At 33.0% G+C, this 17,984-nt stretch overlaps 1 protein-coding gene and 1 long non-coding RNA gene across 2 annotated transcripts; one reads left to right on the top strand and one right to left on the bottom strand.

Annotated features, from left to right (window-relative positions):
* Window positions 1-6,801: 6,801 nt before the first annotated feature.
* On the top strand, window positions 6,802-9,975 carry LOC136272357 (uncharacterized). The gene is made up of 4 exons (XR_010710344.1): window positions 6,802-6,973; window positions 7,100-7,172; window positions 8,088-8,188; window positions 9,023-9,975. It is a non-coding gene; the product is annotated as an uncharacterized lncRNA (long non-coding RNA).
* A 5,317-nt stretch (window positions 9,976-15,292) lies between these two features.
* LOC136273017 (uncharacterized) lies at window positions 15,293-17,882 on the bottom strand. Its single transcript, XM_066076642.1, has one exon. The coding sequence runs from the start codon at window positions 17,695-17,697 to the stop codon at window positions 15,373-15,375; it is 2,325 nt and encodes a 774-aa protein (XP_065932714.1). The 5' UTR covers window positions 17,698-17,882; the 3' UTR covers window positions 15,293-15,372.
* Between the last annotated feature and the right edge of the window lie 102 nt (window positions 17,883-17,984).

The following is a 17,984-nucleotide window of genomic DNA, read 5'->3' as shown; positions in this document are numbered from 1 at the left end:
TTAAGGTATTAAATCAGGTTCCAGAATTTTTTTTTTTATATTAAGGGGATCAGTGGGCAACAACAACCCCCCCCCCCCCCAATCTAACCTGGTTATAAAGATTCAGTCTTCTTAATACATTCTTACATGTGTACAGTAGCAAATCTTAAATCATTTCTTGATTGCTTTTTCTCTCGTGATTCACATTAACATTTTGGAAATTGCTTAATTCAATTTTTAAGATTTATAAACAAAATGTTATCTGCATCATTTCCATGTGTATAATTCGCCTATATGGGGCAATTGTAAGTCTCCTAAACAAAGCAGTGACATCATTAGGCTAGGAATTACCCACATGGATCAAACACTATTGTATAACATATGAATAAAATACACTATTATTTCTAGTTCTAAAATGTCAGGGTGTCTCCAAGGGGGCATAATCGATATACAATTTTACGCGCAATGACACAAAGAGCAAAAATAAATTATATGGTTTAGGGATGAGGATCTCCGATCTCAAAAGTTAACAAAATATACAGTGTATCATATCATTTCCTATTTCATAAAGGCGCGGGGGGGGGGGGGGGGTTAAGACAACACCTGGGGGGTCATTAATGTACTTTACACCATTTGATGCATCATAATGACATTAGAAGATATTTTGTATTTTCCTGTTTTGTGGGGTCAGAACAGTCCCATAATGTCATGACCTACATTGTATTTGATGCATTATTATACATTAAGAAAGAAATACTCCTTCCTTCCTATTATAACTCATATCAAAATGATAAGTGTCTACACCTACTTACATGTAATACATAAATTTAATAAGAAATTGTTTATACAGGGTCAATATGGGGTCAACTCAATAGTGCATGCAGACTGACAAATGAAAAAAATAACTTTTGCAACTAAAATGACAGAAACTTTACAAGTGCGATAGGATAGGTAACGATGACAAGCTAATCTAAATATTAAAAGATGATGATACAGTATGCTGTCAAAGGGAGATCACATTTAGGAAGTGAAAGTAGAACTTATATATATATATATATATATATATATATATATATATATATATATATATATATATATATATATATATATATATACTAGTATATGCTGACATCTCATTATATTGTGCTACTGCTACTACATGTATAATGCTTACCTAAATTGGTCAACATCATAATGACAATCCAATTAAAACACAATAATAAATTCCTTAAGCTGATCTTAACTAATCCTTTTCTGCATACGGAAAACACAGACATGTATGTATGGGTGTTGCTAAAACAAGGAACGGAAAACTGAACGGAAAGCGGAACGGAATGGAAAATATCATCACGTTTATCGCTTAAAAAGGGTATAGACCGGCCAGAAACGATTTACTTTGTATCTTTTATTTATATCTAATGAATGATTATCAACATGTTGTTATCTTATTAATATTCATATGAATGTCTATCAATTATAGCATTGTATTCATTCGGCTTTAGTTGAGTACGAAACGGAAAAAATCAAATGTATACGAATTGTGAAACATTAAAATGATTAAACGAGCAAATTAGCTATAACTTTTTACTTATTTTTCTTATATGGTATTGCTGGCATATTAGCGTAACGTACGCAGTTAGTGAAAGCGTTTTATGCGTGTTTTGAGTATTTTTATATTTCAAATATGATGTACATGTATATACTTACATCAAAATTGAATTTTCGGTGTTCTAGACGATCTTTCATTATACAGACGATACAGTATCATTGAGATGGAAGAAAAAAACCCGTAGGATTGACGACATTAAAAATTAAAATACAGTAAACATTAAAATACTCGGTAATTTGTGAAACTAGTAATTTGTGAAACTAGTATTTTTAGCAATGCAATTTTGTTTACGTTTGCATTACTTAGAGCAGTTGTTTATTCCAGCAACTATATACATATGATCCGAATAGAAAGCTCTAGACGTTGCCTGGTTTGATTTTCCGATTATATATTGGGACTATAGTCTGTCGATTCCAAAATATTCATGCAGCACATTTGGACGATTTATAATGGAAAATGTTGACATCTTTTCTCCATTTGGAAGTCACTCAGAAGACCTTGCACAATTTTTCAACACTATCATCCGGGTCTGTTGAAATGCAAAACCCCGTAGACCAGCTGATAAGCTAGAGAGGACGTTTTAAAGAAAGAATAATGAGAATGTTTAATGCTTCTAAAAGAGAATCGCTTGAACCCTGAGGTATATATAAATATACAGCAAAAAGTGAATCGAGGATATTTTGGGACAGAATATAGTGGTCAATGCATGTACTGTTCATTTTGAGGAAATAAATATTCTTGAATAAATAATCTAATATTGCTAATCTTTCAAAAAAAATTAAAAAGGTACATAAAGTATATCGTTTTAGCATGATTAAAAAATATATGAGGTAAATAACATTAGATAAGATTTTCCGTTTTCCCTTCCGTTCCGTTTTCCGTTCCGCGTTTTAGCAACACCCATGTACGTATACACGTGAACCCATCTAATCGAAGAGCTGGGTAAAACTAGTACCCGCTAATGAGACATGCAGACCTGTGTTGTGTACGTAACCTCAGACGAAGATTATTCATTTGTAACATGCATGCATTTTTATGACCTATTCTTCAAATCTACTTGCACTATTTTATTAGGTAAATAACAGCAGGAGACCTGCATATTGTGATGTACATGTATACTTTCTATTGAGATAAACAATATTAAAGTATATTAAATATTGATTAAATATTTACCCCCCAAATAATGTTACCTAACATTGAAGCGCAATGGGTTAGAGCGTTTACATGTCTGTAAAAGCATTGGGGTCAACGGTGTATTTTTGGTAATTTTACAATTCATATAAATGAATTTTCATGCGGAGGGGGGGGGGGGGGGGTCTGAACCCCTCACACCCACCCCTTCTCTAAATCAGTGCACACGATGATGTACATGTAGGCACACAGAAGCAATTCTAAGACCGGCAACCGGCATGGGGAGGGGGCATAATTTAATTTTTAATTTTGTTTGTAATGATTATATAGACCATTATACTTTCTATGACATGAAATGTTAAGATTATTGAAAATTACTGAAAATTCACTGCAAATAGTTCAACCCCAAATTGCACATAAAGTGCTGCTCATGTGTATTATCATATGGGACGGGATCTCATCCTTCAGTTATGAAAATTATAATTTTTAATTGTATTACCGGAGCTTGCATGTGGCCTTCATTTTTAATTAAACTGGTACAAAACAGTGTTATTTAGGGGCAAACACTTGGTGCGGGTATTACTGTCTAATGACAGCATTTAGTTTTAAATTACATTCAAAAATTGTCAAATATATGACTTGGAACCCCCACCCCCAAACAAACTCAAATATAAACTGTTCTCTCCCCCCCCCCTTAATTGTCGAATTATCTATTAAAATCAAAATATAATTTGGGTGTCAAAAAACTTTTAAAAACTAGTAAAAAAAGTTATTCTTAAAAAAATTACATTTATAACACCTTGCATATTTGACAAATGATCTAATGAGATATGATCAGAGGTCATATTTCTACCTTGGGATCAATAAATAGTATTCATTGACAAGTTAAAATTAATTACAATAAATGATTCAAATTATAAATATTAATACTCCACATTCACACACACCCAATCTATAGCTAACATGGTTCTAAAGATTCAGTCTTCTTAAAACATTCTTACGTGTGTACAATAGCAAATTTTAAATCATTTCTTGATTGCTTTTTCTCTCCTGATGCACATTAACATTTTGGAAATTGCTTAATTCAATTTTTCGTGGGGTCAGAACAGTCCAATAAGGTCATGACCTAAACTGTATTTGATGCATTATATTACATTAAGAAAGAAATACTCCTTCCTTCCTATTATAAGTCATATAAAAATGATAAGCATCTACACTTACCTACATGTAATACACAAATTTAATAAGAAATTCTTTATACAGTGTCAATATTGGGTCAACTCAATAGTGCAAGTCTGACAAAAAAAATATCTTTTGCAACTAAAATGACAGAAACTTTACAAATGCGATAGGATAGGTAACGATGATAAGCTTATTTAAATATTAAAAGATGATAATACAGTATGCTGTCAAAGGGAAATCACATTTAGAAAGTGAAAGTAGAACTTATGTATGCTGGCATCTCATTATATTGTGCTACTGCTACTACATGTATTATGCTTACCTATATTGGTCAACATCATAATGATAATCCAATTAAAACACAATAATGAATGTCTTTAGCTGATCTTAACTAATCCTTTTCTGCATATGGAAAACACAGAAATGTATGTATACACGTAAACCCATCTAATCGAAGAGCTGGGTAAAACTAGTACCCGCTAATGAGACCTGCAGACCTGTGTTGTGTACGTAACTTCAGACAAAGATCAGTTATTTGTAACATGCATGTATTTTCATGACCTATTCTTCAAATCCACTTGCACTATTTTTTTAGGTAAATAACAGCTTTAAGGTGGTGCAATACACCTGCATATTGCGATGTATACTTCCTATTGAGATAAACAATAAAGTATATTAAATATTAATTAGATATTTACCCCCCAAATAATGTTACCTAACATTGAAGCGCAATGGGTTAGAGCGTTTACATGTCTGTAAGAGCATTGGGGTCCAATGTGTATTTTTGGTAATTTTACAATTCATATAAATGAATTTTCATTGGGATGGGGGTGGGGGTGGGGGTCTGGACACCTCACTCCCACCCCTTCTCTAAATCTGTGCACACGATTATGTACATGTAGGCACACAGAAGCAAATCTAAAACCGGCAACCGCCACGGGGAGGGGGCATAATTTAATTTTCAATTTTGTTTGTAATAATTATAAAGACCATTATACTTTCTATGACATGAAATGTTAAGATTATTGATTCACTGCAAACAGTTCAACCCTAAATTGCACATAATGTGCTGCTCATGTGTATTATCAAATGGGAAGGGATCTCATCCTTTAGTTATGAAAATTATAATTTTAAATGTTTTACTGGAGCTTGCATGTGGCCTTCATTTTTAATTAAACTGGTACAAAACAGTGTTATTTAGGGGCAAACACTTGGTGCGGGTATTACTGTCTAATGACAGCATCTAGTTTTAACTTGTTTTGACGCAATAAATAAATAGTGACATCCTACTGAAAGTCCAAGGTCTTGTTAAAATGGTTCTATAAATAATTAAAACATTTTTGTTTTGTAATCCTTTATGTTTTTGGTACATTATATAGCGTAATATATTTGGATTTTTAAAACCTGTACATTAAGTTACCTGTAGCTGTATATTAAGTGGGAAAAAACTGTCGATTCTTAATTTTAAATGTTGAAAGCAATACACACACATGGTCCTCCAGAGTTATGAAAATTTACTTTAATTAAAATATAAACATAAACACCAAATTGACAACATTAGCATTTAAAATACTATTTTACAACAATATGAATTGATCATCTCTGGAGAAAGGCATACATGCACAAAATTTGCTGACCATTTCAATGAATGGTTCTGTAAATATGACTCCAGAAACATCAAAATTTAAATGAGAAAAACATATTTCCAGATGAAATATTAATTTCACTTGGTGCACTGCTATTGGAATCACAGGGATCGCACATTTTCATCTTTTTTCACACTGGCCATCACTTGAATTTCCTTCTTTTCCATTACTTGAATTTCCCCTTTTCCATGAATTATTTCACTCACTGAATTCATTAATTGCCCATTTTGTTTTCTGCTACGTATTTTCTGAGATACCTTTCTTCCCCAAGTTATCTAACTCTGGTTGGTTAAGCGGTTTTAGAAATCTCCATATTTTCCACACCTTGACTAGCTTCTATTTATTCTTTTTTCAGATACATTTGAGAACAAATCCAATCTTAAATCAAACCGTGTCGGTGGTTTGCTGTTTTCTTTTTCCATGTCTAAAATGTCACGCAAAATGCCATCCGTATTTACACTTTCTTCTGGATCACTAAATTTTGATTGCGTCAAAAAATATACTTTAAGACATCTTTTCTTATTGTGTTTTACCCAGAGAGTAGCCAGAAATCACCTTAGGTATTATTTAGATATAAACGTACATGGCACTGTCCATTAAGTTCAACAATACACCATTATCTTCACCCCTTTTGTTGTTGTTTTTTTAAATCGACAATCAAGTGTTACGTAATCTTAGCAATCATTCAAGCCGACACCTGAGACAGTTTTTTTAAGGTAACAATAGAGAAACTGTTTTAAGTTGGAGAAAATCCGAAAACTTGCCATGATTCTGTGAGAGAAAGAACTGTTCGAGGGGCGAAGGGCCGAGAACAGCTCTTTCTCTCACAGAATGGACAGTTTGAGAATTTTATCCTTTACCTAAACGACCTGACCGACGAGACAGTTGTAAAAATATCAACGTATTTGATTGGTCAGCCACTTTGGCGGGTCGTGCATTTTATAAAAACCAGTTAACAGGTTCTGAGAGTGACCAGACCAGTTACGACTCAGGGCGTGGGCAGTGCATGATTCTAGCCATTTACATAAATAGTTATTTACAGCAAGCACAGTAAGTAGTTTTTATCTCGTACTAATATTTCCTCTTTTGAATGGGTGAATGAATGAATGCTTTTATAGTCTGCCATACTTATATAATAGTTTAGTATTCTAATAATTTTACTTCATAAACAATAAAAACGTAATCCATGTACATTTTAATTTAATTACGGCACTGTTCCATATATAGGTAATTGTGACTGCTACATTGCCCAGAGATATTTATGTACACACCTCACAGCCTTATTAGCATAATCGGAACCTTTCTGGTTTTTATATTCACGAAAGAATGAAAAAACCCGAGAAAGTCAAAACTTCGTATATCTCGGGATTTTAACGAGACCAGTCTAATACTCGTGAAAATCGAGAGAGGAGTTTAAATGGAAAAAGTAAGTAAATGTTTTTGTATCTTATATTGGCAAGCTTTTAAATTATTTAAAGTTGCAGAACAATTGTTTATTAATGTGAATTCGAAGTTTGGGGTGATTAGCCTTATCTCGTTAAATTTTGTTCAGCATGAAACAGTCTGAACAGCCATCCTCGATTTTGTCAACAATCTAAAACGTGCTAAGGAGTAGTCATTCGTCGGTAAGAACACACTTACTTACATTGTTAAACTACTCAAAAACTCTTTTAAAAGCCTACAATGCATTGAGTCTAGTACACATGTTACAAAAATGTCGATAATTAATGGTCGTTGTGAAATGTGACTTGAAAGACATGTTTTTGTATGAAATGTGTATGCAGGGTTATTATAGTCAGTTTTTACACATATTGTTACGTAGCATACGTTTAAGAAATATTGTATGTTTTTCCTAGATTATTGAGTTGGTGTCAATCATGCTTCCAGTCATTTCCATACAGAATTTCCTCGACACGTACATGTACAATGTACACTGTACATGTGGTTTTGATATCTGTATCTCATTCAAACTGTTAACTTTATGTCTTATTTATCTATTAACGATGAGAGTGTTTATGAATCAAGGGTCTGCATTTGTTATGTAAATATAACATTATACGATTGAGAGTATGAAAGAGAGATAGACTCTCAGAGAGAGAGAGAAAGAGAGAGAGAGAGAGAGAGAGAGAGAGAGTGTGTGTAATTACAGTGTACATGTAATTGTTATTGATTGCCTTGCTTCCATGAACCATATAAATATTTCAATAATGCCACATTGCACTAGAAATATTGCTGACAAAGATGTTGAGAGAGATCATGGAGAGAGAGAGAGAGAGAGAGAGAGAGATCATGGAGAGAGAGAGAGAGAGAGAGAGAGAGAGAGAGAGAGTACGAAAAGCCATAACAAATTTTATAGTTATATGTCATTTCCCACTTAATGAGTTGTTATAGCTGTTATCATGGTAATGTTTTGACCATGTCTCCAGATACTGCATGTGCCCATAAAAAAGTGTAATCTAGGACACACCCTTTTGTTTTGATAATGACAGCATTTAGCTTTGTAATGATAGCTAGTGTATCTTTTTTCTTCTAATTTACAGATTTACCTTCGGCTTCCAGATGATCTGAAGATCGGGAATATAGAAAATATTGTCAATTTGATATTGCTAATGACCCAGTCAAGTCTGCTGAAGCCCAGAAGGTACTTCTTTGTCATGTAATAAACTTACAACTTGTCTTCCATATGTAGATATATTTGGTTTAAGCTGATTGAAAGCCAAGCAAACTTTAAGAGATGTGTTTTACACTCTCTGAGAAAATGGGATTTGCAGTAATCCCATGAATTTCTTATGCTGGAAATATGTTTTTCAGATTAGTTTTTGTTATTGATGCAATCATATTTTGGTGTACATAGAATGTTGATAGTTGAAACTCATACATACAATCATATGTTACATAAGTGTTACATAAGTGTTTATGACTTTGATCTTTGTTCAATATATTTTATCTTTCTGTCCACTGGATATCTAAATATCTTTGAAGTTACACCATTGAAGTTACACATTCATTACATTTATCATGTGTGTGCAGAATTGATTAAGCCAGGTTTCCTGATGTTGTCATATAAGTGATACATTGTACTGCTTTAAAAAGTACCCGGTATATATCACTTGTGACTTACTGGTATATTAGTACATATTTCATTTGTAAAATCATTTGACAAATTTAAAGTGTTTTGTAGTACTGAAATGTTTTTATGGCTTTTGAAATTACTGAAAGTACATGCACATGATGCAACTATCTTTTGATGCTGTACATGTATATATAACAAAAAGAAACTGTCAGCTGGGTTTAAAATTAGTGGCAAAATGATGTAATACATGTATGTACAATATTAGAAAAGATTACATTGTTAGTAATTGCACATTCCATAAATAACTTCATTGAATATATACATGTAAGTATTTGATGAGTGCACAATGTTTGCAAAAATTACATGTAATTCTCTTAACACTTTATGTTTATTCTATTTTAGTTTCCAGACCATGACATTAATGAATATTTCTTGAATGGAATGCATGAGGATTAGAATGGAACCTTATTCTGCCCTTTTACCAACCATCTTTACAAGATTTATGGAGCCAAGTACAGAAGAATTTGATCCATACACATTCATAACATTCTTATTTATGTTGCATAACTTTAAATGTTACTGGATGAATTGTGTTCACATAATGAATACCAGCAATCTTTTTATCGAGTGCACTTAATTTGTATTTTTCCTACCCATCCATCTAACATATGTTTTTATATAACATATTCATATACATGTAACATTTTTGGAAACAGCTATTTTTTTTACAATTGGAATTTAGCCTTACTATTTTATACAAGTTTTTTTTAAAGGGACTTGGACACGATTTTAGATCAAAATTTTGTTTTCAATTTCTTTATGCATAAAATGATTTACTTGCACATTTTGAATGATTGACCATAATTTGAATGTTAGAAGTCAAGTTATAAGAGAGATACAGGGGTAAGAATTTATTGTTATATATTTACATTCTACTGTGGTTTTCCATTAAGTTCGGTGATGTTTAAATGCCTCTAAATGCAACACCTATTCACTGCGTATGAATTTACGAGTATTTTACATAAGTAGTTCTCAAACAGTGATTTCAATGTTATCAGTTAAAAAATGTATTTCATGAATGTTGTCAAAACACCATGTTTTATAATTATTCAACAAAAAAAGTTGACTTTATTGTTAAAAGCAACATTTAAAGAGTTATTTATCATGGATTATATTTTCATGCTCGTCGATCTTATCTCAATAGTCTATGTGAAAACCAGTTTTAAACGGTTTTACAAAACAGCTGCTCTTGCTGTTACTTATTCACTCCCTCCGTGATCTGCACTTTAAATCGATTTATTTAAGTAAACAATTGATTTCCTCAGTAAGGGAATGTAAATATAAGCATTAAATGATTCATTTTTGACGTCGTCGTGTCAATAACCGCCGTCGGGTGAGCAGACAAATTATCATAACACGCTAACGCGAGTTATTCAATTTGTCTGCTCACCTGGCGGCAGTTATTGACACGACGACGTCAAAAATAAGTCATTCAATGCTATAGTAAACAAAGCTCGAGTCTTATGTTTGTTTACAAATAATATAAAGTATGAAATTACCACTTCTTTGAGAAAATGATTCATAGAAAAGAAGGTAAACTGATTCGATGTGATCATAAATGATAATATTAATAGAAAAAAGCAACATTTGAATGAAACTTACACCAATAAAACACAAATGTAAATAATAACAAGACTTGTGCTTTGTTTACAAAACAAAGAATATTTAATTCTTTATCTTTCTTTTAACTCAGTATTTGACTTTCAAATTTTGACAAAGCATTAAAAATACCCACATCAACCATTCTAAATATTGAAAATGGAAATATAAAATTTTGAATTTTAAGCTCAAATCGTGTCTAAGTCCCTTTTATATACTCTTTTGTATACAAACAGAACAAAAATACTTAGTTACAATGGGAAATGGACATAATATATATAAAAGTGTCTGATAAAAGTATAGGTCTTGTTCATGAACAGAAGAAATTGACAGAAAAATATTCAGATTTAGCCATGAAATACAAATATTAATATTTTTTAAGAATATTATTTAATCTAAATAAGTTATATAAGGTTTTTTTCCTTTATTCCAATGTTTGGAAACAAATCCAACATATAATTAAAATTGCTGTACAGTATATCCTATTGATTCCTATAATATATCACTTTAGTTTCTTGAACAGCATGTTTATTACTTTTTTTTCTTAAAATGATGTATGTACAAGGTCATTAATTTATTTTCATTATATTCAACTAGATACAAATAGGCCTTCTGCAACCTTTTCATTTTTTGAATGGTATGGGGTTTTAATTACCTTTCATATGAAAAATGACATCTAAATCTTAAATTGCTGTACATTATATCCTATCCATCTAATGTATCACTTTATTTATGTTGAACATCGTGTCTATTAGTATTATGTTTTTTTTTAGAATGATACATGCAATTTCATTAATTTATTTTTCATTTTAAGAAAATTCATTTTAAAAAAGATCTCTTACAACCTGTGTATTTTTTTTTCAGTTTACATAACACAGTGTATTAATTGAATGTAGTTGTGTAGATTTATGCATGTACCTACAAGCAATATACATTTAATATTCACCAGGTACATGTACCAGCCTATATTTGATAAATAAATGTACTTCTTTCATGCCTTTTTCATGCCTTTTACTCATTGTTATATGTATTATTTATAATTAAAATACTTTGAAAACTTTTCTCAATTTATTTATTTTAATAAGATTAAGAAACGGACTATAGTTAATGCACGTTTTCAAGAGTTGTCTCTCTTGGGGACAATAATGAATGCTCCCCAGGGTTCATGACCCTGAATATTGAGTAGGCTGTGAGGTGTGATGTAGACTCAGCTCGATTCCATAAATCGGTACGATATCCTTAGAAATGCACATTATTACATTGGTATTATATGTAATTCTAGATTCCTATAGCTAGTTATAACGAGTAACTGAATACATAGTTGCGGATATCATTTTAAATTATCAATTTCAAATCATAGACGAGATTAATTTTTTACAAATGTTAAAGGCTGTGGGACTGTGTGTTTTGTTATACCCACACTTTCTAAAGAAAGTTCGGTTATATTGTTGTTACCCTTTTCCGTCCGTCCGTCCGTCCGTCCGTCCGTCTGTCCGTCCGTCCGTCTGTCACGTTTTACTTTCTCAAACTGCTCTTACATCTTATAAACCAGCAAACTGAACTCTTGGAGTTTGATTTGGGGTATCATGTTGTTTTGTAAAAAGGTTTCAAAAATTCTCTGTTAGACCTGGGGGTCAAATAATTGGTAAAAAATGACGTTTTTTCACAAAAAACCTTCTTCCTCGAACTCCTCCTACATTTTCAAAAGTAGACAAATCATCTTTTGGAATATGTTTTAGGGTATCCTATAGATGCGCAACAAGGTTTCGGAATTTTCAATTTTGTCCTGGGGGTCATTTAATGGCTAAAAAATGACGGTTTTTTTTTTACAAAAAAACTGGTTTCAAAAACGTCATTTTTTTTAAGCAGTAGCCGAATGATCTTCTAGAATATGATTGGGGGTGTCATATTGAGGCATGATCAGGTTCCAGAATTTTTTTTTTTATTAAGGGGATCAGTGGGCAACAAAAAATGACGTTTTTTGGCCAAAAAAATATGGTTCCCAGAACTCCTCTTACAACCTTGTAGAGTAGCTACGTCATCTCTTGGGATATAATTGGGGCTGTCCTATAGATGTGCAATAAGGTTTTAAAAATTTAAATTTCATCCTGGGAGTCAAATAGTAGCAGAAAATTGACGTTTATCACTAAAAAAACAAACATTGATCCAAGAGCTCCTCTTATGATTTAATGGATAGACAATCATATCTTGGGATATGATAGGGACTGTTCTATAGATATGCAGTAAGGTTTTCAAAATTTAAATTTCATCCAGGGAGTCAAAATGCAGCAAAAAATTGACGTTTATCACTTAAAAAAAAACATAGATCCTAAAAATCCTTTTATGATTTAATGGATAGACACATCATATCTTGGGATATGAAAGGAACTGTTCCATAGATGTGCATTACGGTTTTGAAAAATTAAATTTAACCCTGAGGCCCATTACCTACCGGTACATACCTTTTGATGCCCTTTAAGGATCAAGAATATATATGGTTAAGGGGTGGGGACACATCATATCTTGGGATATGAAAGGAACTGTTCCATAGATGTGCATTACGGTTTTGAAAAATTAAATTTAACCCTGAGGCCCATTACCTACCGGTACATACCTGTTGATGCCCTTTAAGGATCAAGAATATATATGGTTAAGGGGTGGGGATCTCAACCGTTTTCGAGATATTCGTGCACTTCCTGTTCAAGGGGGGTCATGACCACCCCCAGGGCCCATGACCTACATACCGTTTGATGCCCCTTGACACAAGGAACAAGAATATATTGTTTAAGGGTGGGGATCTCAACTGTTTTGAAGATATTAAGGGACTTGCTGTTTGAGGGCGTCAGGACCACCCACAGGGCCTATGACCTACATAACATTTAATGCCCCTTGACATCAGAAACATGAATATATATGGTTTAGGGGTCATGATTATAACAGTTTCTGAGATATATGGTAATTTCAAATTCCTGGGGGGTGGGGATGACCCCAGGGGTCAGATCTATTAAACCCTATATATTGCCAGTAACAGCCAATATATGATTATGAAAACCCTATATTATTATCTTTGTCTGTTTTCAAGTAACCATTTACAATAGAGTCTATGATTCTTCCTACAAGGTTCAATGTTAGACCCCACACCCTTTTGCCACCCCCCTCCCCCCCCCTCCCCCGAAAAGTGGTTGTCTAACCCAAAATGAGAAAAATCAAACCAGGGTGCACAACTAGATTTGCAGGCCTATCATATCCTAGAGTTTTGTACAATTATGTTCAGCCATCTCTGAGAAACAAGTTCAGAGCGGGAAAGAAGAAAAAGAAGATGAAGAATATATACATGTATTAAGAACCGTACAAAAACAATAAGTCTCCAAACTTCATTCAGGAGACTTAATAATTAATAAAGATTAAATAGAGATAGGATCATCAAACATCAATAATTTAAAGATAATTGACAATTTCTGATTCTAAGGGGGTCAGGATGACCCCTTAGGGTCATGACTTACATGCCATAATGATCTGATGCGCCTGCATGACCTAAGGAGGAATAATATCTTTGGATTAAGGTGGGGATCTCAATGGTTTTTATGATATTTGATAATTTCAGGAAGAGCACTTGGGATCATGACCTACATACCATCTTAAATGCCTTGAACAAAGAAAAAATAATATAATATGTACATGATATATGATTCAATTTAAGAACCCAGATATAGATCATCATCTGTTTTGTAATACTTCCTATGTATATATACATGTACATGTATTAGTTTGTGTTTTGTTCTATACTATTCATGTTCATGACTGTAGTATGGCTTAGTCTTATTTTAAATTACATTAAAAAATTGTCAAATATATGACTTGGAACCCCCACTCCCAAACAAACTCAAATATAAACTGTTCTCTCTCTCTCTCCCCCCCCCTTCCTTGTCGAATAATCTATTAAAATCAAAATATAATTTGGGTGTCTAAAAACTTTTATAAACTGGTAAAAAATGTTATTCTTAAAAAAAATTACATTACACCTTGCATAATTGAGATACGATCAGAGGTCATTATAATTTCTACCTTGGGATCAATAAGTAGTATTCATTGACAAGTTAAAATTAATTAATAACAAGAAATGATTCAAATTATAAATGATTATACTCCACATTCACCCCCCCCCCCCCCCCAAATCTAACCTGCTTATAAAGATTCAGTCTTCTTAATACATTCTTACATGTGTACAGTAGCAAATTTTAAATCATTTCTTGATTGCTTTTTCTCTCGTGAGATTCACATTAACATTTTGGAAATTGCTTAATTCAATTTTTAAGATTTATAAACAAAATGTTATATGCATCACTGCTATGTGTATTCACCTATTTGGGGCAATTGTAAAGTCTCCTAAAAAAGCAGTGACATCATTAGGCTAGGAATTACCCACATGGATCAAACACTACTGTATAACATATGAATAAGATAAAATACGTACATTATTATTTCTAGTTCTAAAATGTTAGGGTGTCTCCAAGGGGGCATAATCTCCCGTACGAAATGAAGAGCAGGAGTGGGCACGGTTTAGGCACGGGTTTCACATGGTTTCCGTACGGGTTTTATGTGAAATAGGCAAAACCCGTGAGTCCAAAACACGGACACGGAATCTTTTGATAGAGCCGGTTTAAAGATTCCGTCTCAGAAGAGAGAATCCGTGTCTTTAAAATATAAAATCCGTGTCCTGCTTCATGGCTTCCATTTATGCATCCAAATAATTCCTGCATTGTGACACGGGTTTGTCAATCATAGAAATATGGCTAAAGAACTTTCACTAGATTACACGGGTTTTGGACGTAGTTTTCATTCTTATGCTACACACGGCTTTTCGACTTAGAAAATTTTAGTCTGAGTCCTGAAAAAGACGGCTTTCTGACTTAGAAATTTTCCCATCCAATTCACAAATGTAAGTTACCATTAATTGAATATTTTTTTCTATCATTTAACTTAACCATTCTAACAAATAATCCACCATTGTATGTTTATAGGGATATATTTATTTCAACAATGTCATGTAGTAAATTGTGAAAAAATTACAAAATCAACTTAAAAAAAACATACTAGTCACATTCAAGTTTGTTTGGGAACATACAAACATAACATGAGTTTGTTTTGGGCAAATCCACAAGAATACATGATGATTTGATACTTGTCACTGGAATTACTGTGACAGTATTTGTCTTTTGAACACTTCTAATATTTGTGTCCTCCCTGTAATTTTGACAAGACAGCTGATTGACAAAAGCAACTATTTCAATGTCATCATCACGTTCCACTTCGCAAAAAAAATGAACCCTACAGAAACCTTTCAATGTTCCAGTATCAAAAAAAACTGTGGAATTATCCCTTTTAATCATCCTTGAATAATCTATTCCATATATAAGCTGTTGTTTTAGCTCCAGTCTATTAAATGACAAAAAAGTATCAGTAAATGGGACAATTTCCAAATAGTTTGTTAATGCATTAAAATGTACATCATCAAGTTGCTTTCTCTTCACAGCACCCAAAATATACACTTGTTCACCTATTTGTTGCCCTCGCTTTATCACATTTGGATTTTCAATTGATTTACATAAAGTATCTTCAAGTGTATCTTTAAATATACATTTTTCTTTCAATTCGGGCAACTTTTGCACAAAAGATATCCCTGTAATTATTTGGGAATCAATGTTTTGAGTTCCTCTGATTGTCTTCAGTAGGAAACCATTTTTGTCCTCAAATGGAAAACAACTATGGGTATATAATGGACCCAAGGTTCTGACACTATCAGATAAATGAACGAGTTGGTGTATATTCAAAGTCATATAACATTCATCATATAAATTTGCAAATTGTCTACAAAAACTATAGAGGAGTATTTCTGCATGATCAATTTCATTGGTGGTTGAAGCAAATTTTAAAAGCAAAAATAATGCTTGAACAAGTTTTAAGTAATGCTGAAAATAATCAGGGCCAATAATTGACTGTAGAGTAGGAGCCCCATAGTACAGAAGAAAAGACCTATACTCTGACGCTTTCCAGTATTTAAGATCTTTAAGTGAGCGCGGGAGTCTTGAAACATCAGAAGTGGGGTGTATGCACTCTAGTAATTCATCTAGCTTGGAGGAAGAATTGTGAAAATTAAATGGTTTTCCAACAAATGATTTATCAAACCACAAACGTAAAAGCAATTTTTGGACCCCTAATAAAACCCCATGCATATAGTCGATAGCAATACCATCTACAACAGAAAAGTCAGGAAATAAAAGTAGCCAGGAAGGTCCTTTAACACCATGCAAATTTTGAATATTTTTTGTCTGTTTCAATTGAACAATTTCTTGAGCATCTTGTACAACATTTTCTTTTGTTCGTGGTGGTCCCTTTGGATCACCGTGACAAAATGGAAAAACATGGGTGTGACCCTTTCCGACTTTGGCTGTTTTCCCCTTTTGTAGGCATTTCCAGCATCCAAATGATCCATTATATTGCACTGAATTACATATCAAACTACGTGCAGGTAAATCCGCTGTACCAGCCAAAAGGAATCCACGGCACACAAAAGCACCCCGATCAGCAGATATTATTTCAACTCCTTTGTAAAATTCAAGCATAGTTTGTTTAAATGGTTTGAGAAAGGTACTCATAGATGGCTTCTGTTTCCCAAACCATAATCCAGCAAGAATCATGTTTTCTCTCATCATACGAATTTTGTATGGTAATTCATTGATGGTCATCAAAACTGGCCATATAGAAGTGTTGTTACTTTTAAAAACTGAAGCACCATCAGTATTAAAGACAAAGGAAATGTTCTCCGGACAGCTTAATGGTCCACCATTTACAAAATGATTTTTATACAGAGTGCCATCATAAATGTCTTTATATTTGTCATCTGCTGGTTGATGAAATCTTCCTTGTAATTGTTCGTAAAATCCACTTTGTTGGAATTTGCTGCGTATTTGTTCGATAACTGGAATCTCCAAAAAATATGGAACCTTTTCTCTGAATTCTTTCTTGCAAATTAAATGTGAACATGTTGTTTCCATTGGATTTTCTATATATCCTGAACAGGAAGGACAATAATAGTGCTTTTTCAATGGGTTTTTCAGGTGTTTAAAAAAGTCCCTGAATGCTTGTAAACTTACACTAAAGTTGTGTGTTGATGGCAGGATAAGTAACACTATCTGCAGAAGCTGTTGTATTCCATCCCCTGATATTCTGTGTTTGGAGGTAAACAACGCAAGTAATAGCATAAATGCTCCTGTTGTTACCCTGGCTCCTTCAAACAATGGCTGTGAATCTTCGTCATTGAAGATGTTTAAATTTTCGGCACTATTTAAATCACCAGAATCTAATTCATCGTCTTGAATAAATGACATATCTAAATCTTCTGGAACGTGGAACGACATGTCTGCATCCGATGTCAAAGTAAATTCTGAAACTGTTGCATCATCGTGTTCCCCGAAAAGATTGAGAAAATCATCATCACTAAAAGTATGAGAAACTTCTTCCAATTGTGTGTAACTTGCAGATGCAGCGCAAATTTCTGATTCTAACTCTGGTTCTTGATCAAGTTGATGCAATGTCTCTGTAGTGTCACCACAGGGGCTCGTCACGAAGTTTTTTCAACCTTCTATATATACCACCTCTATACTATAAAATACACAAGGGAGGAATCAAAACTCGAAAAAATCGC

Source organism: Magallana gigas, chromosome 2, assembly GCF_963853765.1.
Source record: "Magallana gigas chromosome 2, xbMagGiga1.1, whole genome shotgun sequence".
Lineage (NCBI taxonomy): Eukaryota > Metazoa > Mollusca > Bivalvia > Ostreida > Ostreidae > Magallana > Magallana gigas.
This window is presented reverse-complemented; position numbering and strand designations above follow the sequence as displayed.

Coding starts and splice junctions, on each gene's coding strand:
- LOC136273017 (XM_066076642.1), bottom strand. CDS start 17,697: ATGTCGTTCCACGTTCCAGAAGATTTAGATATGTCATTTATTCAAGAC.